General features: G+C 41.8%; 2 protein-coding genes across 2 annotated transcripts; both read right to left on the reverse strand.

The window, feature by feature from the left end:
* KPNB1 (karyopherin subunit beta 1) lies at positions 1-23,868 on the reverse strand. The gene is made up of 22 exons (XM_057714926.1): positions 23,485-23,868; positions 23,323-23,381; positions 20,935-21,117; positions 18,256-18,456; positions 17,207-17,359; positions 15,411-15,470; positions 14,576-14,665; positions 14,127-14,237; positions 13,272-13,373; positions 11,840-12,064; positions 10,791-10,982; positions 9,864-9,994; positions 8,287-8,434; positions 7,928-7,999; positions 6,557-6,701; positions 4,876-4,958; positions 4,289-4,396; positions 3,764-3,907; positions 3,545-3,650; positions 2,747-2,861; positions 1,932-2,093; positions 1-1,218 (listed from the first exon to the last, which is right to left on the reverse strand). Coding segments are annotated over exons 1-22 (2,631 nt in total). The 5' UTR covers positions 23,525-23,868; the 3' UTR covers positions 1-1,217.
* On the reverse strand, positions 23,660-24,553 carry LOC130839571 (proline-rich protein 36-like). The gene is made up of 2 exons (XM_057713816.1): positions 24,513-24,553; positions 23,660-24,383 (listed from the first exon to the last, which is right to left on the reverse strand). Exons 1-2 carry the CDS (start codon positions 24,551-24,553, stop codon positions 23,660-23,662), a joined length of 765 nt encoding a protein of 254 aa, XP_057569799.1.
* Between the last annotated feature and the right edge of the window lie 5 nt (positions 24,554-24,558).

A 24,558-nucleotide genomic window follows, 5' to 3' on the forward strand; every position in this document is an offset into this window, starting at 1 on the left:
CAGTTTCCAAATGGTTATTTTATCAGATTGTTTAAACATTAAATTTATCCTTGTTTGCAATCCAAAATAGTTACCTGAAGTTTGCTGTTTGTGTGTGTTTACTTTTATTGTATGTTTGTTTCCTAAACTCTTTGGCACAATTTTCTGGGGGCGTTCAGACTGCCACGATACATGTCAGGAAAGAACTTTTCTTTTGTGCTGCCAATTCTGAGCATTAAAATTTTGGTTTGTTTGGGTTGTGGCTTTCTTTTGTTTTCGAAGTCTGCATTCTTTATTTGTAACAATTGTATTTTTATTTTTTCTATATCCTCTAACTCCAGAGTTTTTTTTCTCCCCCCCACCCCCCCCTTCTACATTCACAGTTGAACCATATTATTAGGAAAGGCGCCTTGATGAAAAGATCAGGAAGGGAGCTCTGACCATTCGTCAGTGTTTTCCCTAGAATTAAAAAAAAAAAAAGAAAAAAAAAACAAACCCAAAAAACAAAACCTAAAGAGCGTCTTTCCTTTTTTTCCTCTTACATCTCTTGTGCTGCATCAGTAGACAGAACTTCAGTTAGTTTTATGAAATGCAACGTCTAACCCCTTTTTTTCTGGGTAAAAGAAACTGCAATGACTTGAAGTTGAGAATGTGGATACCGCCTCACTCACACACACTCATTCTCAGACTGTAAGGAATCCCTCACCCTCCTTTTAGCCGGCACACATACAGTACCAGTACCATGTGGCAAAGGTACACTAAAGGTGGGCTTGAGACCCAGGCTCCATCTTTCTCATCAGTAGCAAAGGCCAGGCTGCCTTTTACAACAAAGCACCACAGCTGAACCCAGTCCCTCCTCCTCTCCCCCAAACTAGTCATTCCACTCGGCACCGGCCAAAAGACAGAAAAGCTAGTTCTAGCCTCTCCTGGGAAGAGAGAGCTTTCTTTTCTTTTTTTTTTTTTAAAGCAAGTAAATCCACTGTTTTTCTCTTTTCCAAGATGGCTGACATTATGGTTTTTACGAAGTCAGTGCTCACTTAGCTCACTAACAGCGCTGCTGTTGGCGGCTGCAGCTGCTGCTGTGGCAGGATTTTCAATGTGGTGTGTTTTCAAGCCTCACTCACTCATCCTCTCATTCCCAAACATTCAGCATCCGTGCACACTCCTCACTTCCGGGTTTTTCAAAAGATTGGAGATTTCCAGTGGGGGTCTCAGGTTATCATCCCAATGGTAACAGATCTAAAAACAGATGGAAAAAAGGTCAGTTTTTGAGATCCCATATAGCCAGTAGAGCCAAACACTTCTCTGATTCCTACAATTAAGTGCTCATAGACCTGAATGGAATTTGTCAACTTTTCAAGGACTGATTATTTTTCTTACTTTCCTACGTGCCAGCTACCTGCTCTCATTAGCACTTAAGAGGGGTGGGAAACTAAAAAGATAAAACTCAAAACAGCCAATTTTACTGAGATCTGTGGCATAAGATAACTGAGTACATGAGAGAAAGTAAATTAAAACTACATTTTAAAGCAGAGGTCAGACAATTCCGACTTTGGATATCTCCTGTAGAAGAAAGCAATGTCTAAAAGCACTGCAGTAAAGAAAGAAAAGAATATGAGGAAAGAAACAGAGTAGAAAGAGAATTACAGGAAAATGCCTCTATCCATGACTTTATTAAGGTCCCAAACTGATTTGGGGATTTCAGGGATTTCTAGTTATGTAAGTTCTGTTCTTTATCACCACAAGTAACCAAATATTTGGCTCAAGGAAAGATTGGCTGCCTGACCCTTCCACTAGTACAAGGCTGAGGAACAAAGGCCTGGCTCAGAAGCACTTACACAGGAAAGAGTACAAAACAGAACACCAAAAGAAAGCCCTTGTCAGAACCGTCTAAAGAAAATGTACCTCCTCCCCAAGAAAGCAGAATAGGGGCAGTGGAAACAAGTTCTTACCAAGCTTGGTTCTTCAGTTTCCTCAGTTCTTTTGTTGCCCATGTAGCAAGGGTTTTTGCTTTGTTAGTCTTCGATCTCCGTCCTTCAGTTAACAGTTCATGGATCATTGGCCTAGCTTCTACTAATTTCAGTACATCCTTCCCAAATGCTGTACACAAGTCCCTGTATGAAATAAACACACCTGAAAATGGGCTCCTGGCCCTACACCAAGATCATGTTTAGAACCTTCCAAACCAGTGCTAAGCTAGCTATAGGTTTCTTGGTATTTACCAACTTTTTAAAGCTGAAAGAAATTTTGAAGATAAGTAACTCTAACACCTACCCTCAACAGATTAAAAAAAATGAGGTCTAAAAAAGTACAATAACTTACCCAAGGTTCCACAGCTAATTCATGGTAAAATCAGAACTAGACTCCAGGTCTTTGAGCTCCTCAAAACCAATATTCTTTCTTCTAATATGCCTCAGAAACCCTCGGTAGAGGAGGCTAAACAGGCAATTTGTTGACCAGCATCAGAATATGGGATGGACACAGATCTGATGCTGCTCCTATACCTCTGAGAGCTCACTTCATAGAGTTTGGTGGGGAGAAACTAGAAATCTGGAGGGTCTTGAATGAGACTAGAGCTAAAGTCTGGAATGAATTATCATTTGAGAACTCAAAACAGGATATGATGGGTTCTATTAAAGAAAGAAATCCCCTCTGTGCCAAAAAGGTGCAGAACTGCCATCCAGGCTACTCTCAATATTCTTTACTACGTCTTCTCGTTTTCTGTGACACGTTCTACTTAGCTATCAGAAGCAAGGGTACAACCTACCCTATCAGTCCAGCAGCACAAGCTACTACTCCATCTGTATGATCCTCATCTCCAGCAATGTGGTCAATGAAAGACAGGATAAATTCTACTCTGGGTTGTACCAGCATCACATCCGCTATAAAAGAAAGAGAAGGTCTGATGAGGTTGTCCCACATTTGGCAGGACTACACCCTATTTCAAAATTCCCAAATACTCTACCTCCATCAGGCAGGTTTCAGGCTGGAGAACTAGTTGCATACAGTTATACCAAATGATTCTTCCTCAGATTAAGATATCATTCTTTAAGTCAACAGAAGAGGCAGATACTCTTTCTCTAACAAGCAGATATATATGTGTAGAAGGACAAATGGAATCTTTCCTCTAAGCCCATGATATCAAAGGAGTGAAGTACAAATATTTCCCTAATCAATAACAAAAACATGAAGCGACGGAGGAAATCTAATCCCCTAATCCTTCAATTCAGATGCACGGGGTCGGGGGGTGGGGGTGGGGGTTGGGAAGCGCAACACCTCAGGAGCTCCCACTCAGGGTTGGTACAGATGCAACCAGAACCAACAGCCCTGTTGGATCCCATCTCTTGTGATGCTCAAGAAATGTGAAACAAGGTAGCTGAGGAAGTGGGGATCAGAAATTATAAAGTCTATACCCTCCCCCAAAGCTATTCCCTTCATTAGAACACTGTTCCTCCTCCCCTTCTTTTAAGCAATAGGTGCTAGTTACAAGTAAGCTACACAATGAACACACAGCCTCTTTGGCTAAGTGTACACTGGACTAAGTCAACTGGGCTGTATACTCAACGGTGTACGTTCTCCTGGTCTCCCTTCAATCCCTGGACAATTCCAGTATAGGCTTCCAAGCAGCCTTCTCTTAGCTCATTCAGATAATCCACCATGTCGTAGTCTGACTGTAAGAGAAAAAGAACAGAATCTCCATCACACTGATGGCCTGTAGTTGTTTATTTGTCAAAAGTCCTGCTCCTTCAGTCAGGGCTGGACTTAAAGACAGCTTTAAGCTTACCTTGTCCACCTGGGCTTGGGAGGCCTGCTGAAGAGTATTCAATACAACCTCTAGATATTTTTTAAACTCTCCACCAATAGCAAGGGCAATATCACCAAACACTGACAGAATCTGTGGCTTCACAGATCTGTGGACATTTTCATTCTGACAAGGAGAAAAAAAAAAAAAAGTCCAAAGATTCAAAAAGCTTTTTTAATAATAAGCAACTACTAGTATGTTGGGTAGAGACTTTAAGGGACATACACAAAAATTAGCTGTGGTTATCTCTAGATAGAGAGATTATATATTTACTTTTCCTATGCACTTTACTAGTCCCCACCTGCCCCTCTCGAGTTCCATGCATTAAGCGTGCATTCTTTTAATTAACTTTACATCCTTAGGTTAGAATCATCTTGTGCAAATGAACAATTCCCTTCACAAGCCCACAGCCAACATTCTGGAACATACAAATTCCCTGTCATTGATCTTGATGTTTAACCATCGTTCCAATGAATGGTAAATTAGGTTGTGTATACAGATGCTCACCCCCAAGTTCTCCAGTAAGAGCTGCATCACTTCATCACAGAAAGGTAAGATGTTAGATTGCAGGGCACGGCATAAGTCTCCCACTAAGCCCACAGCTGCCAAACAAACCTGCAGAATCAAGAAAATGATCTCTGGAACAGCAAAGGCTGTCTGCAGGGGGAAGGCTGATTTTTTACCTAGCGACTGGTCCTTTGTTGCTTGAACCTAGAGTCAAAGAAAAGACTTTCCTCTCTGAGATTAGTTCATTTTAACAACCAATACGGCAGGAAGGGAACTAGGACCATCTAAACTATCATTAAGAAAGGACAGAAAAGAGAATATTCACCAGGGACTGGGGTGGCAGAGCGGGTGGTTTATTGAAAACAAACAAAAAAAAACCCTTCTTAGGGTGCTACTCTGGTGTATCTAATATCCTGTTTTTCACTGACTACTTCTAGTTCAGATACTCAGGGCAACAAAGTAGCTCAACCCTTGGGGTGATACGCAGGGAAACACTACCTGGGCTACTGATCCAGACTTTTTGTACTACAATGACTACCAGGTATAAATGAGAATATAAATGTATTATTGTGAAAAGCATAGTTTACCTGGTACTCAGCATAATTTTTCAGTCCAATGCCCAGGAAGGGTTTAAAGGCCTCCATGTACTTTAAGAATTCACCACCCAATACTGTAAAGAAACAAACTATTAGCACCATGGGACATTACAGAAATGAACAAAAATAACCATCCTAGCTCTCTCAAAACATATGCACTCCAACCAAAAGGTGGGTTAATTACCGATTCTGTCACAAAAACATTAGGGCTGGGACTTCCGCCTGCCAGTGCAGGGGACACGCATTTGATCCCTGCCCCAGGCAGATATGACGTGCTGCAGAGCAAGTAAGCCCACGCGCCACAACTATTGAGCCCTCATGTCACAACTACTGAGGCCAACGCTCCTAGAGCCTGTGCTCCACAACGAGAGGCCACCACAATGAAGAGCTCGTGCACCACAACAAAGAGTAGCCCTTGCTCGCCGCAACTAGAGAAAGCCCGTGTGCAGCAACGAAGACTCAACACAGCCAATAAAATAAATAAATAAATAAATGAATAAACTTATAAAAAACAAAACAAAAACATTAGGGCTGCCTTGGACAAGCCAAATTCTTAAGTGCTGGAAGCGCCTAACTCTTACATCCTGGAGATAATGTCAAATCTCCAGAGTGGGATTTCACCCTGGCTGAAACTACCAAGTGGTACGGTCCTCAAGGAATGTCAAGGTTAATTATGAATTGGCTGAGCTACTGAGACTGCCTCTTGTCCACCTCTTCATCTGATTATAACACGTCCTCTTTGGAAGTCAGCACCTTTTTTTTTTTTTTTTTGCTTCATCAGGCGGCTCATGGGATCTCAGTTCCCCAATCAGGGACTGAACCTGGGCCACAGCAGTGAAAGCTCCAAATACTAACCACTGGACCACCAGGGAACTCCTAGAAGTCAGTTTTATAAAACATGGTCTCTAGGCAATTCCATCAAGGACTTACTTAATAAGCCAGTCAAGAAAAGCTGTCTGGGCTTCATATCCAAATCAGCCACTCCAGGAACCAAAATCAACTTCTGTGCCCTGCCAGGGTGATCACATGTTGCAAGACCAGTTGGACATAAGCTCCTTATGCTAAAGATGAGTCTGCCTTAATACTACACCTTATAGACCACCACTAAAGAAGCATTACAGGTTTCTGGAGTGCTCTTTAATGTGCCTTTCAAGGAGTCTTAAATCAGATATGGCTTCCCCAAAGCAATTCTGCATAATTAGATGTGTAAAAACCAGAAAAACAATTAATTCCTAGAACTCAGTGTTTCATTCCATTCCATACCAGGCACCATAGTGCATCTACCTGAATCCAAAGCATTACAACCCAAACCAGAAGGTACCAAGTGCCAGGAAAGAAAACAGAAACCTTTGCTTCCTCTATCCTTTACAGGAGCCAAACCTCAATAAAGCAAGTAGACTTCAAGGAAAAAGGAACGTGATGAACATGAGGTAGATAACAGCTCCCTCCACTCCCCAAAAAGGGCTGTCAATCTGAGTTGCAAATTGGTTCCCCATTCACTTCAAGGAGAGTGGCAAGGCAGTTACACACAAATTTACATTTATGTTCGGTCCAACTCTGAACTGACTCAATACCTCAGTAAGTGAGAAGATGGGACTATGCTTTTTTGCAGTCAAAAATTCTTCATGGCCATTGATACTCTTGCATTCTAAAGACATTCTGGCTCACTGACCTTCCACCAGTGTGCTAACTGCCATTAGCGCATCCTCTTGCACTCCCCCAGAGCCAGCTGTGCTTTGGAACATCCTTAACAGGGAGGCCATGACCACATCAGAGATCTGCAAAGCATCTTGATGTTGTACTTTCCGGAGAACATTCTGTGAAGTGAACAAGAGTTCTGAATCTGTTGATTCCAAACCCTCCGATCAGAAGACCAAACTTTTTTCCCCCAATTTTGTAAGTCCCTAGAATTTTTTTTTTGTGTGGGGGCGGGGGGGGGGGTACTTTCTATGCTCAGAAGTTTTGATGGTGCAAATCATCTGTAACAAAACATATCTCATCTATTTCCCAATTCAGAACAAACAGATGATCTCCCATGGTGCAGAAAATCATCTCCTCTGTGTTTCATTTAAGTCTGACAAATCCTTGGCAGCGGCCTCCATAATCTAGTCATAGTGGAATGGCAGTTAAATTATTTCAGCTTTAAAGAAGCACATGTCATATTAAGAGTTCTTACTCCTATAACAAAAAAGCAACCCTTTCCATAGCCTAACTCATTTACAGATGATGATGGTCAAGAAATAGTCTTGATAAACTGAAGCCAATCTGACTTTTCCCAATTCAATATTCCTCAAACCTCTCTTTCTACCTTTTAATTTCTTTCAATTAATGTTACTGGATCAGGAAAGACCTTTTAACAGTCATGTTTTAAAAAATTAAGTTTGGAGTGAAAAAGAGAAGGGAGTCAGAGCTAAGATGACCTAGTTAGCATCACTCAATGCTAAAACCTGGTACCTACCTAAGCACTAGACAAGTCCCAAGGTTTTCCTGTTCTTGGGTTAAAAAAAGGGAATAGCTACTCAGCCACGCCATGACTTTAGCCATGAGCAAGGAGTAACATTTTAGTTTAATTTTCCCAGTCTATCCTCAGAAAAAGTCCACTGTTAACACCAAGTACTATAAATAAATTATAATAAAGTTTCCAACAGCAATCATTTCAAAAGATGATGGTAAAAACACAAGGCTATATTTTTAGCTAAGTGAACCACAGCTGGGAACCAAATCTGACTGGGCTACACTTGGGACAACCCAATGAAAACCAGACTAAAAGTTGCTAATACAAAATAGCTGCACAGCTGGGAGGACCATCACAAATGGAGTAGTTTCCTTCCTCACACTGTGCAAAAGACAAATTGCATTTTTATGGACAGATGAAAGGAAAATGGGGAATTACTCTCCTAACTAATCAGACTAAGGCCTTCTGAGAAGAGCTTCTGACCATCATCTACAACATCATCTTCAGCGTTCTGTGTGTACATGAACTTGTCATCCTGAGATATGATTCTCTTCCCTGGAGCTATTAAGTGATAAAGCACTATCTTACCTGAAGAGTTGCGCAGAGTAAAGACTGAAGGTCATTGAACTGGATCCTATCCGATGTGCTCTGGATATGTGACTACAAGAAAAAGAAGATCATGTTCTGAATAAACACCTTCTAAAAGGGCTCTAAACTCTCAATGCTTCCATTTTTGCTGGGTTTTCCAGGACCATTAAATAATCTTTACTGGTGCTAATGTAGGAAACTAAATACAATTTAAGTTGCAACATTTTTTGTGTAAGCCTTATAACTTTCTGAGAACATATATACTTAAACACCAAAATAAGAGGACAGTCTTGAAACTAGAGCTATGTGTTAAGTACCACACCCTTCCCACCAGGAACCAGGAATGCCCTCAGTCTCACCTCCATCTGGAGCACCTGCTGTAGTCGTTCCATGATGACCAGAGTCGTTTTCTGAACAGCAGGGTAACAATCCTTGGCACTGTTTTTCACAATTTCCATTAGAGATTCATATGCAGAACTCCTCAGGTTGTTCTGGTGTCCATCAGGTCTGTAAGGAACACATAGCAAGAATCTTAAAGCCTTAACTGAGAAATGACAGGGAAGTTGTTATAGTGCAGACACTGTCTCACTGAAAATAACCCAGAAACCGATATGGCTGCAGACTTGACCTGAGTTTGGCAAACATGATACAGCTTGGAACCAAATTTTCAATCTCTGAGCCAATGATTATGTTCAACATGGCTTCCAGACCTGGTTAAACTTTAGAATGGCCCTTTTGGAAATGGGCTAAAATTACAGCAAAAATAGCTTAAAATGCTGAAGACCATGTGGACAACTGAAGAGGCTGCACGAATAACTATGAAAAAGATATCTCAGGGGGCTTCCTAGGTGGCGCAGTGGTTGAGAATCCGCCTGCCAATGCAGGAAACATGGGTTCGATCCCTGCTCCAGGAAGATCCCACATGCCTCGGAGCAACTAAGCCCATGGGGCACAACTATTGAGCCTGCGCTTTAGAGCCCATGAGCCACAGCTATTGAGCCATGGGCTGCAACTACTGAAGCCCACGTGCCTAGAGCCCATGCTCCGCAACAAGAGAAGCCACGGCAATGAGGAGCCCACACACCACAACGAAGAGTGGCCCCCACTCACCACAACTAAAAAGAAAGCCCGCGCACAGCAATAAAACACAGGCAATAAAACAAATAAATTTATTAAAAAAAAAAAAAAGATATCTTGGGAATTCCCTGCTAGTCCAGTGGTTAGTACTCCGCTCTCTCACTGCTGAGGGCCTGGGTTCAATCCCTGGTCGGGGAACTAAGATTCCACAAGCCACGTGGAGCAGCCAGGGGGAAGAAAAAAAAAAAGCTACATAAATTTTCTTCATTCATCTGCGAGAGACACCTTTATATAAAATCTCGAATAGAGAAGTAGAAATGAACCAGTTAAGCATGCGAGAATTGATACCCAGCCCTTATGGCTCCTTTTGAGCATGGCTTTAGGTATAGCTCACACAAAATCACAATAATTAAAGGTTGCCCCCAACTTATAACCCCTTAAACGTACATTTCCAAAGCTCATTTATAAAACAACTGTATTTAATGCCAAGTTTCTCACCCAATATCATAAAAGGTGGTTAGTAATCTGATAATGGCAACTAAATTCATAATGAGAGCTAATATTTCTCTTATACTTCTGTTAACTGTAACTTCTTAAATACTTCTGTTAATTGTAGACACTACAAAATGAAGGGACCTCATGTAGAGAAATGAGACTACTTTCTGAATTTAACTGTAAATTGTACAATTCTAAGGTAGTCAAAAGTCTACATTTCTTTTCTCTTACTTAAACAATCTACAACAGGATTCTTTTAACTTCTCCTATTGCAATGTTTCTATGATTAGGTTAGACAGTCCCCACTCGGGATAAAAGGAGTTGGATGCAAAGATACCACTCATTTCTGTGTAGTATCAGTTACCTGTCTGTGGTCTCCAGGAGCTTCTGAACTATGAGTTCAAAAGAAGAAGATAAGCAATAGGTAGCTGGTTCTTCCTGATCATCAGCTACATCTGCAGCTTCATAAGCAGCTTCAGCCAGACTGGAGAAAGCCTTAAACCCAGACAGAGTAAATGTTAATTAGTCCTTGAAAAGAATCCCACTCCAGGATTACCTCATTTCCCCTTAAGATACCTTGGGCAGTATTCCTTTCCAACTGATCTAAGAATAAACCAATGGCAGTGTATCCCCCATTCTTCCTATCAAGGAACAACTTAACATCTACAGCTATCCTTGAAATTTAGTAAATGTATGTAAGTATGTTTATTTTACTTATATTTTGTTTCTCCTGCCTAATAATCTGCTCACAACTCTCTAAGCAGCAGAGTATTTTCACCTACCCTGAATGCCTACCACTTCATTTCTTCTCTTTCCACTCACAGAAAGCCTGTTAGCCCCACTCTTTCCTTATTTTAACTTCCTCCCCCAAACCCCAAAGGTCCCTAACAAACTACATTCAGCCTATACTAACTCAGCATTTGGGCCACCTACCTTCCTTCCCTCATGTTCCCTTCTCAGCAATGGTACTTTTCGTAGCCAGCAACCCTCTACCTTAATCAAAATTTCTTGTCCCCAGTCAACTGAAGAAAAAAAACCAAGTCCAGATAGTTTTCCCACTGGGTTCGCATGACTGTTCTAAAAGGTTCGGGAACCAGTCACCATGAGTCAACAGCTCCCACTGGGTCATGCAGCTTGCATCTCTCCCACATTTTAATTGAAGAAATTAGAAAGGAGATGCTATTCAGAAAAAGCCTTCTAGTGAGACAGACCCATTTCTCTCCCACACCTCCTACTTCCTTGCCAGTGGCTTGGCCAAGCTCCTTATCTCACCAGGAAGAAAATCCCTTACCCAGCACACATTTGAAGCCACTCTGGGTTCAGCACTGAGGCCCTCAATCAGACACTGCAGTAGGGGAGTCAAGTAGACATCATTGATGGCAGCTTCGGGGAGCAGTTCACAGATTCTGCCCACAGTCCATGCAGTTGTATCTCGAACAACTACACTGGGGTCTTTCATTAATTCTATTAAGGTGGGCATAGCCTGGAAATACAACAGTTATTGGCAAAGCAAAACAAAGATTAAAGTTCATGCTGACTGATACCTCAGCAGAAGAAATACTGATGTTTGGATTTTAGCTCAAAGTATCAAGATGGTTCTGTCATTTTTATAAGACGTGCTTTGTCAAATATCCAACAATATAATAATAAAAGTTACTGGAAAAGTGAAAAGGTCCTCCTCTCTTCACCAAATCCCAGTAGAGTTTTATTAAGAATTTGGCACAAATACTTTCAGCAATCTTTACTGAATTACTCAGGCAGAGATCCCAGGATGCAGCTGTGATGGCATTTAGCTATTCCTGAAAGGTTGAGTTCTATATACATTAAACTCAATTAAAATGCACTCTTGTGCCACTTATAATAGCAAAATAAATACAACACTTCCATGAGATTTTTCACTATGTGTCATTTTGTCCTGAGGACTGAATCATCACATCATTAGAAACTATGGAGAGTTGTTTATGATACAGCATTTAGTGAAAAAACAAGTTTTAAGACTATTTGTACCGTAAGATCTCCATCCTGTTGCACATACACGCACACAGAAAAATCCTCCAAGGATACATACCAAGAATTAAGAATGTTATCCTTGGGCAATGGGATTAAAGGTAACTTTTTCTTTTTGGCCTTTTCTGCAGTTTTCAGGTCATATGATTTTTGTAATCAAAAAAGTTAAGAAATATATTTTATGCCTCACTGACAGCAAACAGCTATCCAGAAGTAACCCTTGCGGATGACTATTTACAGCTCTGTTCTTTAAATAAAGGCAAATTTTCAAGCAAAAAGTTTAAATAAACAACAGATATCCCACTTTCCACCCACAAACTCCCTCAGCTTCACCTGTATAACTAGTGGTTTGAGCTGATTGGGCTCTGGTCCTTCCAAGATACAGCCGAACGCCATCACTGCTGCATCCCGGTACCGCCAATCAGGGTTCTTGATGTGTTCTTTGATGAAGGGGAGGACGTGTGGGACAATGTCATCTTCACAGCAAGTGGCCAGAAGCATGAGGCACACCCCTGCCGCTTTGCAGGGGTTCCAGTCGTCGTCATCGTCGTTTTCATCCTGGGAAACCATGTGGCACTGGTTAAGTTTTTGACTCAAAAGGTCCTCTGACTATTCCCAAATATTATTACAACTTAAGCTTTGGGAAAGTAAATAAAATATAAAACCTTCATATCTTTATCTCTTCCACAAAGATTCATCACAGCACAGCCTTTGTTAAACTAGATGCAGCTAGAGGGAAGATACTTCTTAGTATCTTCCTATGCAATGAGATGAACAAACCCCACCTACATGCAATAAGGATGAATCTCCAACACATAAAGTAAAAAGCAGCACAAAAGAACATATGCTACATGATTCTAGTTACATAAAGTTCAAAATCAGTCAAAATCTATGGAGCTAAAGGTAAAGGAGGAGTTAACAACCAGGAAGAAGACACTGAGGGGTGAGGTAGGGGTGGGGGGTGGTTTCTGGTGTGCTAGTAATTATTATTTCAATAAAAAGTTAAACAAAAAAAAGATTCCATCCAGAGCTCCCTTGAAACTAGAATTCAAGGTATATCCTTCTTATTGTGGCCATTCACATCACAGAGTTAACCTAAGGTGCGCTGCTTATGTAATTTCAGAAAATTACATACCTAAAGAATGATTTGTTCCCAAATGAGAAAAGCACAACAAAAATATACAAAAGTGAAAATACTAAAACTAAAAGATGAGATGAAAATTTAAGGGAACACCCAGTCCATTCAAAGTAAATACATCTCTTTTTATCTTTCAAGATTGCTATATTAGAAGACTCATGTACTTCCCTAAAAACAAATTACATTCTTGTGTATGAAGAAATTTTGCAGTGCTCAAAGTTACAGCGTTGTTTCTTCAGAGCGCCGCCAGCTCTTTGGTAATATTTCACATGCATCAGAGAAGATGAGGTGATAGAAAAAAATCTTTCCAAACACCATACCAAGAAAAACTGTGATGCATAAAGCCAAAAGGGAACAATAGCAACCAAGATACATTTCTTGTAGGATAATTTCTCTATTAACTTCTTAAACCCATATCCTTCATGAAGTCTTGTTACATTTATTTTGTCACAAACTACTCAGAGCCTAGAGGATCTTACAGATCCAGCTCAGCTCTTCCTGAGTCATCTATAACAGAACATCAACTACTTCAAGAGTTCCCGAGTTCCGTCATGCAACTGTTCCACAGCAAACCAAGCGTTAACAAGGCTTCATAGTTCACCTGGCTAGATTTGGAAGGTAACTCACCTGTTTAGTTAGTGTCTGTGTGAGGATTGGAACCAGGTACTGTAGCGCTCCCTTGGCATAAAACTTGCTGGTGTGCTCAGGGGGCCGTCCTTGTTCTGCTGCCTGAGGAGAAACATAAAGCAAATTCTGGACAGTAGCAAACAAGCTATGATACTAAAGGCATACAGTGAGAGCTGCCCACAGGTCTGTACAGAAATACCTGGAGCACTTGGTAACATGCAGTGTGAATGGTCTTTGGAGGTGCTCACTTTTTGGCTACTTCAATGCGATTCTTTTAAGCCATATATATGATCTATCTTAAACGACCAAGGCAACCTTAAGAAATACATTCTTTTTTCGCTAAGTGACCTCTGGATGAAGAGATGTACTAAGTTTACATAAGGATGCCAAAAATAAGACTGTGCTTTTTGAAGGACATAAAGATAATCAAAGTTGGAAACAAAGCTTGAATTCAAATTTCCAAGTGCAGAACTAACCCCTTTCTCCATATCTAATTCCTTCACCAGAGTTAGTAGGCTATCAATTACACATCCCATGCTTGCATTAGGACTTCCAAAAGGAAATAATAATTCAACATCAGATGTCACTCGCCTAAAATGTGACTTCCTGCTGCCCCCTTGTGTTCACAGTACTAATATTTACAACAAATCCTGACTGGCCTCATTACTGATCTGTCTCCCTCATGAGTGTCTCTGGCTATCAGAAACCCCCAAATCTCTACAGATGGAGATACCCTCTGAGCCCTGTCAGAATAAAGCTCTCCTGGGAGAGAAAAATAATATCCACAAAAGACGTAAGTCCCAAAGCTCAGTCAGAATAACAGCTCTCCCACCACATGGACTTTCCCAGGCTCACCTCTGAAGCTTCAATGGCCAAATCCATTTCCTCATCACAGACATTGGACCAGAATTCTATCCCTTGTAGGGCCACCTCATCAATGTCACTTTTCATTGCTTCAATTGTGATCTTAAGAGAGAAAACATGACACCCCAGGCCCCAAATAAGTGCTGGTTCAAGTTCGACCCCTCCTATAACCACAGATACTCAAGCTTCTCATGTAGATTTATGAAAGCTAGGTCTGAAATGAAAGGTAGGAAGAGGAAACAGATTTTTAAAATATACAAAGGTAACACAAGTTTTCTTCATACATTATTGATTAACTTAAATCTAATACACAGACTCAAGGAATTTCCTTGATTTCAAAACATTAAATAAAAAATTATGGAACTGACAAAACAGCAACTAAAAATAATGGGCTTTGGCAGTTAGCTATATGTGCAACTACATAAAACAGAAATACTTACTGCAAAAAGAGCAGGACCCATATATGTCTCCATGTACTGATAATATAAGGACATTATCTTCACCAGATTCTGTAAGGCAGCCACTCGTACCTTTTGCAAACATTAAATAGTTTACTATTTAATTTAAAAATAATGCAATCTGACAAAGCTAAATAAGTAACCACTTCACTCAAATGGATTAATAATCTATAGGGTCAATCGAAGTTATTTCCTTCCCTTCTTTTTTAAAGATATTTGTGGAACGCCTGGCAAGACTAAACTCACTAATGCCCTCAGACTGGAGGTTACCCCCACCTGCTTCAAGGGTCAAGGTTTAGGTTACCGCAATAGGAAAGCTGTTTCAACGGCTACAATCGGAAAACAATCACTTGAACAACCTATAGCAATTAAATAGCACGGCTGATCAAAAACCATTTCTCCCTTAAATCTTTTTTAAGAGGTGGCAACTTCCATCATGTTGGCGTTCCAAGGACTATTTTTCCCTTTTCTCCAATAGAGTGAAGAAAAATTCTTATTAATAACAGTTTAAAAAAACAAACAAAACGGGCTTCCTAGGTGGCGCAGTGGTTAAGAATCCGCCTGCCAATGCAGAGGTCACGGGTTCGATCCCAGCTCCAGGAAGATCCCACATGCCACGGAGCAACTAAGCCCGTGTGCCAAAAAAAAAAATAAAAATAAAAAATAAAAAATAAAAAAACAAACAAAAAAAAACAGTTTTAGTTAAATCTTATTTCTGAAGTCACCAGACTCCAACATTTCAAACTACTATGCTAGAGTTAGCATTTCCTAGGAAAGACAGAAGACAGACAAATTTTTCACATGACCTCATACTTACCCTTGTATCTGGACACTGTGTGGCTTCACAGACCACCTGCATAATAAAGTGCCTTTCGGACTGCAGAAGAATAAAAACAAAGAAAATTAGAAGAGTATAAATCATATGCATGAAGATTACTAGACTATCCCTTCAAGGAAAACCTCTCACTCCCTCAGGGACCCACACAACCCTGGACCAATGAAGCAGGTTTTCCTTGACACAGTAATGGGTCACAGAGTTTGCCCCCAGTGTCTACTATATGACCTACCCTCTAAAGAGGTCCCTAAGCTTTTAATGCTCCCAAACGACCTTCACGAACAAGACTTGAGGAAGGAAACAGATAGGAAAATGTAGGTCACAGGATTTAAATAAAGATGGTTAAAAAACAAAAAAAGCCTACACTAGGAAACCCCTTTCTTTGTATTTAAAATTTAAGAGAATTAAAATAAATAAATAAATAAATAAATAAATAAAATTTAAGAGACAGACTTCCCTGGTGGTCCAGTGGCTAAGACTGCACTCCCAAAGCAGGGGGCCAGGGTTCAATCCCTGATCAAGGAACTAGATCCCACATACCGCAACTAAGACCCGATGCAGCCAAATACATAAATGAACATTTTAAAAAAAATTTTTTTTAAATAAAATTTCAGAGAACTCAAACAAACCCAGATCAAATGTGGTAAGATACAGGAGAAGACTAACGAACTTTATTTGCTACCATCCTAAGTCTTCTGAAATCTAAAAGGAAATACCCTGTTGTCCAAGCAATTAGAATTGTAGTTTGCTTTGGTTTCTTAGACCTCCATACTCTGTTCACTCTAAGGTCAAGAAAAGTGTCAACAAACAAACGCAAAGATGCTTTCAGACCATATCATCCAGCAGTTCCACTTCTGGGTATATATCCCCAAAAACTGAAAACAATTTCTCCAAGATATATTTGTACACCATGCACATAGCAGCACTATTAACAATAGCCAGAAGGTGGAAAGAAGCAAACCAAATGCCCATCAACAAACTAATATAATTTATTACTCAGCCTCAAAAAGGCTGACACATGCTTTAACATGCATGAACCCAAGACATTATGCCAAGTGAAATAAGCCAGTCACAAAAAGACAAATCAAATACTGTACAATTCTACTAATATAAAATATCTAGAGTAAACAAACTCATAGAATCAGAAAGTGGAAAGGTGGTTGCCAGGAACTGGGAAGGGTAAAATTGGGAGTTAATAATATAGTTTCGGTTTTGCAAGATGAAAAAGTTCTGGAGACGGGCTGCAAAACAATGTGCACGTACTTAACACTGCTGAGTGTTAACACAACTTAACTTAAAAACAGTTAAGATGGTAAACTTTATTTTACTGCACATTTTAACACAACTGAAAATAAATAATAGGGGGAAATATTTTCAGGGAAAATAAACTGTTTATAATTTTCAAAAGCACCTTCCTCAGGAACTATGAAATACCCCAAGTTCCATAATTTTTTTAAAAAACCCCAAAGCATACTCACACTTTGGACTGCAAAAGAGAAAACCTAACTAAGCCTAAAAACATTTTAGTTCACATTATTCCCAAAAGCCTGATGAGAAATGGCAAACACCTACTCCATGGCCATGTTGCACATAACACAAATCTTAATTAGACTGGAAATAAATGCTTAGAGATGTTTAGAAAATGTTTAGAAAACATGTTTAGAAATGTTTAGAAAAACAAGATGGTACTTTCTAAATCATAAACTCAAAACAAAACTTTCATTTAACTCTCAAGCCTCACCCTCTGAACCTACACCTTTTAATCAAAAGACACTTACCTCTTTGTCGAAGTTTGCTTTGGTGAACTCCAGTGAGTTCAGGAGTGCATTAGTAGCTGCTAGCTTCACATTATTGCTAGGCTCTTCTTTCCTCATCCCCTGGATTATGGCAGTCAGAATCTCATTGGATTTATCCTGTAGCTGCTCTGGGTCCTGAAACAGCAGAGAAGTGCAGTGAATATAACTGACCTCATGACTAATCAGCAGTCCTTTTAACTGTAAAATCTATTTGAGAGAGTATTATGAGACTTTTCTGATCTTTTCCCACACATTTCCATTTAGGGACAAACCACCTACAAAATAACCCAGGGTCTGTTAGTCCCAAATTGAACCAAAACAAGTCAAACTCATCAACTTCATCTCTGATTTCTTAGCATGATGACTCTGGGCATGAAGTAATGCTGGCCGCTCCCCAACCCCTCTTCTGTGCAAATGGAAATGGCAGCCTGGTATTTTCTTTCAGGCCATCTGCGCCAACTGAAGTAAAGCTTCAGAACATCTGAGGACCAAGGATCAACAACTGGGCACATCTATGGAGCCTAAGTCCAGGTCAAATGCTGTGGACTTCTTTGCTTCGTCAAATGTGTATATCAAAACAGACACCAAGAGTGGTAATCTCAGCAGCAAGTCTTAGGAGGACAGCATTTAACACACTGTGTTGGGGCTCCAGTAGTTAAACTACTACAGCAAAAGCTAGCAAACTGTTTCCGTAAAATAGTAACTGGAAAAGTAACAAAGCATCCTTGGGACGTTGAGGATCTTCAGAAAGATATCAGATCAAGAAAAGGAGAGAATATCTATGTCCCTCCAAACAGGGATTTTCATCTTGAGTTTGTGACCCTTAAGTCTCTTTCCTTTAGGGCATGCTTACCAATATGAGGATAAAGTGACAATCTAAATATAAAAGTCTAAATTAACAAATAAAGCAGTCCTACTTTCAAAACACTCTGCAAAAGCTTGGTTTTTTCCATGATGATAAAGAGTAATTCTAATACCATGCATGTTACAACTAGAGGGAATCAGGTATATAAGTTAGATACAGCACTTACTATATCTTGGCAAATGTAACCAATAGCTTCCAATGTCGACTCTTTCATGTGCTCTGTGCTATTGGGGTTTGTGACATTGGCTACCAGCTGAGGAATGAGTTCTGGCCACTGGTTGACTGGGATCTCTGCACAAGCAATACCAGCCACACACTGCGAGGCAGAACTAGGCCGGTAAGTTTCTGTGCCCAAAGTCTGTAAAACCTGTGCAAGGGTACACACACAAAAAGACAAAAGATATCAATTTCTCATACTATTTGAACGCATTTTTGCCTACCAGCACACCTCTTACATCAGTCTCTGAATTTTCTATAACACAGAAAAGTAGAAAAAGGCACATACAGTATAGGCCAACTGTCAGAAAGCCAGCCTCAATACTAACAGCAGCACAATCAACACTGTCCCAGAGCCTACAAACGAAACCAATCATCCCCTTATTTCCAAACAGAATCTGCAAAACCAGACACCTTACCTCAATGTTCAACACAAGGTAAGAAAGTAGCAAAGGCACAGGTACAGATAAAGAATGAAGCCACAACTGACCCAGGGTTATTCATTACCATGATCAGCTAATTCAGTCAACGAACTCACTAAGAATCACCAGTCTACTCAAAAGGCAAACAGTTAACTGTTTCTGGCATGAACACAGGACAAAGAGTAGCTGCCAGATATTCAGGCCAGCTCTGCTGACTGGATCAGGTCACTTAGTATCCTGCTGTGTAGCTGGTAATATAATAATGGACCCCCCCATCCTTCCCCCTTATACTATGTATCATCACCCCTGCCCACTCCCAACAGCTCTACCCAACAACAATTCTGATTGATTCTAAATGAAGGTTTTGCTCCCTAGGGCTACCAAAGCTAGACTGGACTTAAACAAAAACTGTATGTCAAAGACATCTGGGGAAGAGGGCGGGGAGCAGGAATGAGAAGAATTATCCAAAAAGGCAGGGGCTGAAAGGTATTACTCCAAGTCTGACTAAGAAATCCAGGGTGCCTGCATACTATATTGCACCATTTCCTAGTACATGTCTTACGCATAGTGAATCCCATACCATCTTTATCTTTTCTCCTTTAAATTGCTTCTAGAAGACCATTAATCAATATTACCTGAGGTGATTTAGAGACTACAAATGTCTTAACTCCTGAGAATCTAAAGTTATTTTTTTAAAACTAGGGGTGACCCCAATCATAATACTCAATTATTAGAAATAAGAGAAATAAGAAATTAGCCCTGAACTGTGTCCAAGACCCAGATTAAAAAAAAATAATAATAACCATCAGCAATGAGAAAGTATTACTAGATGTGCTATGAAAGGGAAAAAAGCCCAAGATAAATGCTATTTTTTTCATGCACAAAAGCTCAATAATGCCTATACAAATTCTTACTCAAAATTAAAAAAAAAAAACGGTAAGATTGATGTGCCCCTCCGCCCCAGTCAATTATAGTTCTAATCGTGTCTTCTCTCATCTACTACTGTGTAATTTGAGGAAAATGAGAAATTGAATGAGTACAGTTAAGTATCAAGATTTCCAGTGATTATGGGACTTCTCTGGCAGTCCAGTGGTTAAGACTCTGCACTTCCACTGCAGGGGCATGGGTTCGATCCCTGGTTGGGGAACTAAGATTCTGCATATGCCACAAAGCTCAGCCAGGAGGAAAAAAAAAAAGATTTCCAGTGATTAATGGAATAAACTTCATTTATATTAAATTACTGAGGAGAGGATTAAAATGTTATATAAGCAAACCCAGTGTGGATAGAAATAGCTCTACATATTCCAAAGAAGATTCAAAATAAGTTGGCTTTTGTAACCTAGTTTTCTGTCATGAGTTCCTCCATGCAAGACTGAAGAGGGAAGGAGGTACATTATTAGAAAGAGAAGTTACTGCCGTAAAGGGTACTAATTTACCTAATGCTGACACCCAGAACCAGGAAACAGAACTGATGTGCAGAACCATGACCAGCACTAGTATACATGCAGGAATCCCCCCGCTGCTTTCCTCTTAAATACAAAGGATCAACTGATGACTGCGCAAGATGCTTGACTTACTACCCTCTGTGCCTTATCCATGTAACACAGGCCACTAAAGGACCTAATTAAAAAAAAATTTTTTTTAAAAGCATAACTGTCCATATATTCTGAGTCCTTTGCTGCAGCAAGAATTACGGATTACTAATTCAACAAGAAAGTCACAAGAACTCCATAATGCAGAGTAACATTCAATTTTCCTCAAAAAAAAAAAATAAATAAAAACAAAAAATCCATCAGCTCACTCTTTAAATGCCTTGACAAAAAGCCAGATGTTTCTAAAAGTTTCTCATAATTTGCTTAAGTATATAAAACCACGATTAATGTCATAATTTATTTCACAAACTCTTCGTGCTTAAAAGGCCCAGATCATTTAATTCTCCCTGACTTCACACAGTGCCATGCCTAAATCACCAAACAATGAAAATTACCTACAGCAGAAATTCAGCAAGAGCTAAGTGTTAGTTAACTAAGGAAGAATCCCTTGAAAGGAGGCAGTTTGAGGAAGAAGACAAATAAATACAATTTTTATCTTCAAGTTAAAGTTTAGATCCCAGTCATCTTTACACTGTCAGCTCTTTCCCATGTAGATGACAAAAGAACTGACATTCCCTAGACTAGCGTGACCAAAAGGAGATGAAAGTTACTTACATAATTTTTGACTTCCCGTCGAGCGTTAGCATCAATAGCAAGCCACCTCTGCTGATACTGTGCCTTGATATCTGGATCTTTAGATGTCAAAGAGTTCTTGATTTGTAGACCAGCTGCAACTCTGGCAACCTGACTGTTTCCTGGATTTGCCAGCACTCTGGACAGTTCCACAAGGAAAGTGGGCTGAAGAGAAGATGTGAATGGAACTACCTTAGGAATTTCACCAATTGAGGAGAGCACCAAAAAACTGGGGAAAACCTAAAATTTTTGGACATATCATTATGTCTCAGAAAATGCCAAAATATCTATTTTAAGATTCCTATAAAAGTGTTACTTGGTACATAAGGAAGTCATCCACCTTCTCACGCAGACTCAGCATTTAACAAGGAGTGACATGACAGGTTTTCTTATCAGCATCATTCTCAGTGCCCAAATCTTCACAGTGGATCCCCCAGAATTAAAGCAAGTTTGACAATCTGGTAGAGGATTCTTCTACATACTTAGAACAGTACTTGGTACTTGGTAAGTTATATTTGTTAAATGAATATGTTATGACAGGGTAGAAAGTAAAATTGTTTAATTTAGATTAAAAAAATGTTAGTCCAAAAAGAATGATACCCAGGGTGGCTTTTGATCTCATGGAAGCAGGTATAAGAGAGGGAAGTACTTCCAAACCTAAAACAGAGACTTAGGAGGCCAGTCTTCTCTATTTTAGTTTTCAGTGTTTCAACAACACAGTAGCAATAAAAAAGGATTTATAAGGAAAAAGTGCTAACAAATATTTAGAAATAAGGGGTAACTCGAAAGGTAAAAATGTCAAGGAAAATGACTTTATGTTTAATAGTCAACAGTTAACACACTAAAAGTTCCTATTCACTTTGGTCTTGAGTTGTTTCAACATGGTAGATGCTAGAAAAGTATACTCAATCTTTTGTACTGCACAGGTCCCAAAAACTACTTTGGTTTAAAAAAGTATTACTCTTTCCTGCAAAAAGCTCTCGCCAGTGGAAAAGTTAACAGAAAAAAACGAAAATCAGTTTATCACTAACAAATTCTACAATCATAGTGGAAGATAATTCTTAAAAGTCTTATTAATTATGTACCACCAAAGAATGTTAGGAACGCTGGGAATAAGATAAAATGTTAGGAAGAAGAGAAAAGGCTCCTTGCAAATTTAGCAAAAACAGAGAAGAGTAATTTATACCAAATGAAAATATTATCAGTCTATACTAGTGAATAAAAATCTTTTCTATGGAGAGTTTAGGATAAAAAGATTAGTAGTAAAAACTAGCACATGGAAAGGCAACCCCCCCCAAAAATAAAAAAACAACAAAAAACCCCTCACAAAACACACAAAAAACCAAAACCATTCAAAGGTGCTTTGCACAAAATAAAAATACGCCTTGTCACTTTCTTTTGCTTCCGTTATTTTCCCTAGGTAACAAAAAAGAACACATCTGGTTACAGTGTTATTTAGATCCATTACCTTTAAAAGATGTCTACTATCATTCACCCTTCTCTCTGCTCCCCATCCCCCCAATAGGAGGAAATCCAAAGAGCAACACTGCTAGCACATAAGCTGTTTCAACCAATCCATCTCGCAATTTTATACAGAAGTCCATATACAGAGGACCAGTCTCTAGTGCACTGAATATTCATTTCTTCTGTACCCCTTAAATTTGAAAATATGAAAAACGAGGAACCTTCCTCTGTGGTTTCCCCTGGAAACAAGCCCGATCTCAAGGATGAGCCTTAGCCTGTTATCTGGGTGCAGATTTAGTCTCTACTGATTCGGGAGGGGAAGAAAAAAACCCTCAAAACCCGAGAGAGGAATAAGCAGTCAAGAAAGGGAGAAACATTGCCAGAATGGGTCCAGAGGCTTTCGGGTTCAGGCCTGGCCATGAGCACAGACCAAGGGAGACTAGAAACGGTAGAGCTCTGGGCTCTGGATGGAGAATCACAAGGGCCACAGGGCAGGAAGGAGAAGCCGCCCGGGGTCCCAACAGGGCGGGCGACGGGGCTCGGAGGTTCCACATGGCCCCTAGGCCCGGCTCCCCCACCCCCACCCTTGCTGAACACGCAGCGCCGCGCAACCTAACTTCCCCTCCCTCCCTCGTTCTCCCTCCTGCTGCACCGCCGCCCTCAGGCCGCGCGCCGATTGGGCGACAGTCACCCCGGCGCGCCGCGCCATTGGCCAGCTGCCGGGGCCCGGGGCGGGACACACCCACCGGCTTCCCGACGGCGGGGTTAGGTTGGACCCGGGGGGGGGGGAGGGGGACGGGATGGGGCGGGGTGGGTTCCCGAGGCCTGGGCCTCCGGGAGGGCGGGAAGGCCCGCATGCAGGGGATGGGGAGGCGGCGGGATGGGGGACCGCGGTGTGGCACGCACCAGGTTCTCCACGGCCGCACGCTCCAGGAACTTCTGCGCCGCTTCTAGTTCCAGCCGATCTGGGGGGAAGGAAAGTGGGAAAGGGGACAGGGTCAGAGGGGCCAGGGCTTCCCCTCCCCCCACCCAATCACCTCAGCCCGACCCCCGGCCCCCGCGTCCTACCGGGAGACACGGTCTTCTCGAGGATGGTGATCAGCTCCATGGCGGAGGTGGTGGCGGCTACTCGTCTCAAGACGACGGCCCGGCCTCTCGGGCGGCGGCTGTAACTGGGGCTGGGGGCTGGGGGTCGGGTGGGAAGGGAGGGTGGGGTGGGGGGCGGGGGTCACCACAAGCCCATTCACCGGCTCCCTCTTGGTAGTCGCTCCAGCTCCCCTTCCTTCCTCCTTTCCTCCTTCCTCCCTCCTAATTTGCTGCTGGCGGCGGCGGCAGCTGCTCCTCTGACGGCGGGGGAGGGACCCCGGGGGCTGCTCAGAGCGCGGCTGGTGCTCGGGTGGCGGAGGGAGAAAGAAGGGAAGGGAGGCGGTGAGTGAACGGCAGCTCGCAGGGAGGGAGAGAGGAGGGGAGAGGAAGGCGGAGGGATATTCGGGCCGGACCTCTCCGCGGCGGCACCGCGCTCCATGTTGATTGGCTGCCGCTGTGGCCACGCGGAATCCCCAATTGGCCAGGCGGTTAGCGTTGAAGGGCCGCCCTGCGCCCATTCGCCCGCTGATTTCAAGGCCCAGGGTTGGCTGGGCGGGCAGGAGCATGGGGCTCGCGGATTGGCTGAGGGGAGGGAGATTGGGGTGAGGTCGGCCAAAGTCGGCCGCTGATTGGATTGGCCTGGTAAAGGCCTTGCGCTCAGGCCGGCTGGGCACTGGGAGGAGGGTGGACTGAAGGTAAGACTCCGGGCCCGCGTGATTGGCTGGGATGCTAGACGTTGATAGGGTAGGGCACCCGAAAAAACTGGGGAGAGGAGTTCGGGGTCGGGACCGCGGAAAGGCGGGAGGCGCCCCCACCTCTGTAGAAGCCCCGGCGCAGGGCACGACGGGACGCCCCTGGGCAGGGGCGGAGCCGTGTCCGGGCTGCGGTTGGGAAAGCGCCGTCACTCCGAGGGGCGTGTTGAAGAGGGTTTCGCGGGCTCGAGCGGGGGAGGGGGACCGTTAAAGCCGTGCACCGCGCCCACAGGAAGCAGCTTTAATGGTTAGGCCTACTTGGTACCAGGCTCTCGGCTGGGAAGGACCTTGAAGACCATGCGGT

Source organism: Hippopotamus amphibius, chromosome 17, assembly GCF_030028045.1.
Source record: "Hippopotamus amphibius kiboko isolate mHipAmp2 chromosome 17, mHipAmp2.hap2, whole genome shotgun sequence".
NCBI classification, from domain to species: Eukaryota; Metazoa; Chordata; class Mammalia; order Artiodactyla; family Hippopotamidae; genus Hippopotamus; species Hippopotamus amphibius.

Bases quoted from the DNA above. Each gene is read 5' to 3' on its own strand.
- KPNB1 (XM_057714926.1), bottom strand. From the start codon at position 23,524: ATGGAGCTGATCACCATCCTCGAGAAGACCGTGTCTCCCG. The intron at 17,360-18,255 runs GTAAGTGCTGTA...CTGCTGTTTCAG, and splicing joins GTTACATTTGCCAAGATATA to GACCCAGAGCAGCTACAGGA. The intron at 10,983-11,839 runs GTGAAGCTGAGG...TTGTATTTCCAG, and splicing joins TCAAACCACTAGTTATACAG to GCTATGCCCACCTTAATAGA.
- LOC130839571 (XM_057713816.1), bottom strand. From the start codon at position 24,553: ATGGTCTTCAAGGTCCTTCCCAGCCGAGAGCCTGGTACCAA. The intron at 24,384-24,512 runs GTAGGCCTAACC...TCCCAACCGCAG, and splicing joins AGCCGAGAGCCTGGTACCAA to CCCGGACACGGCTCCGCCCC.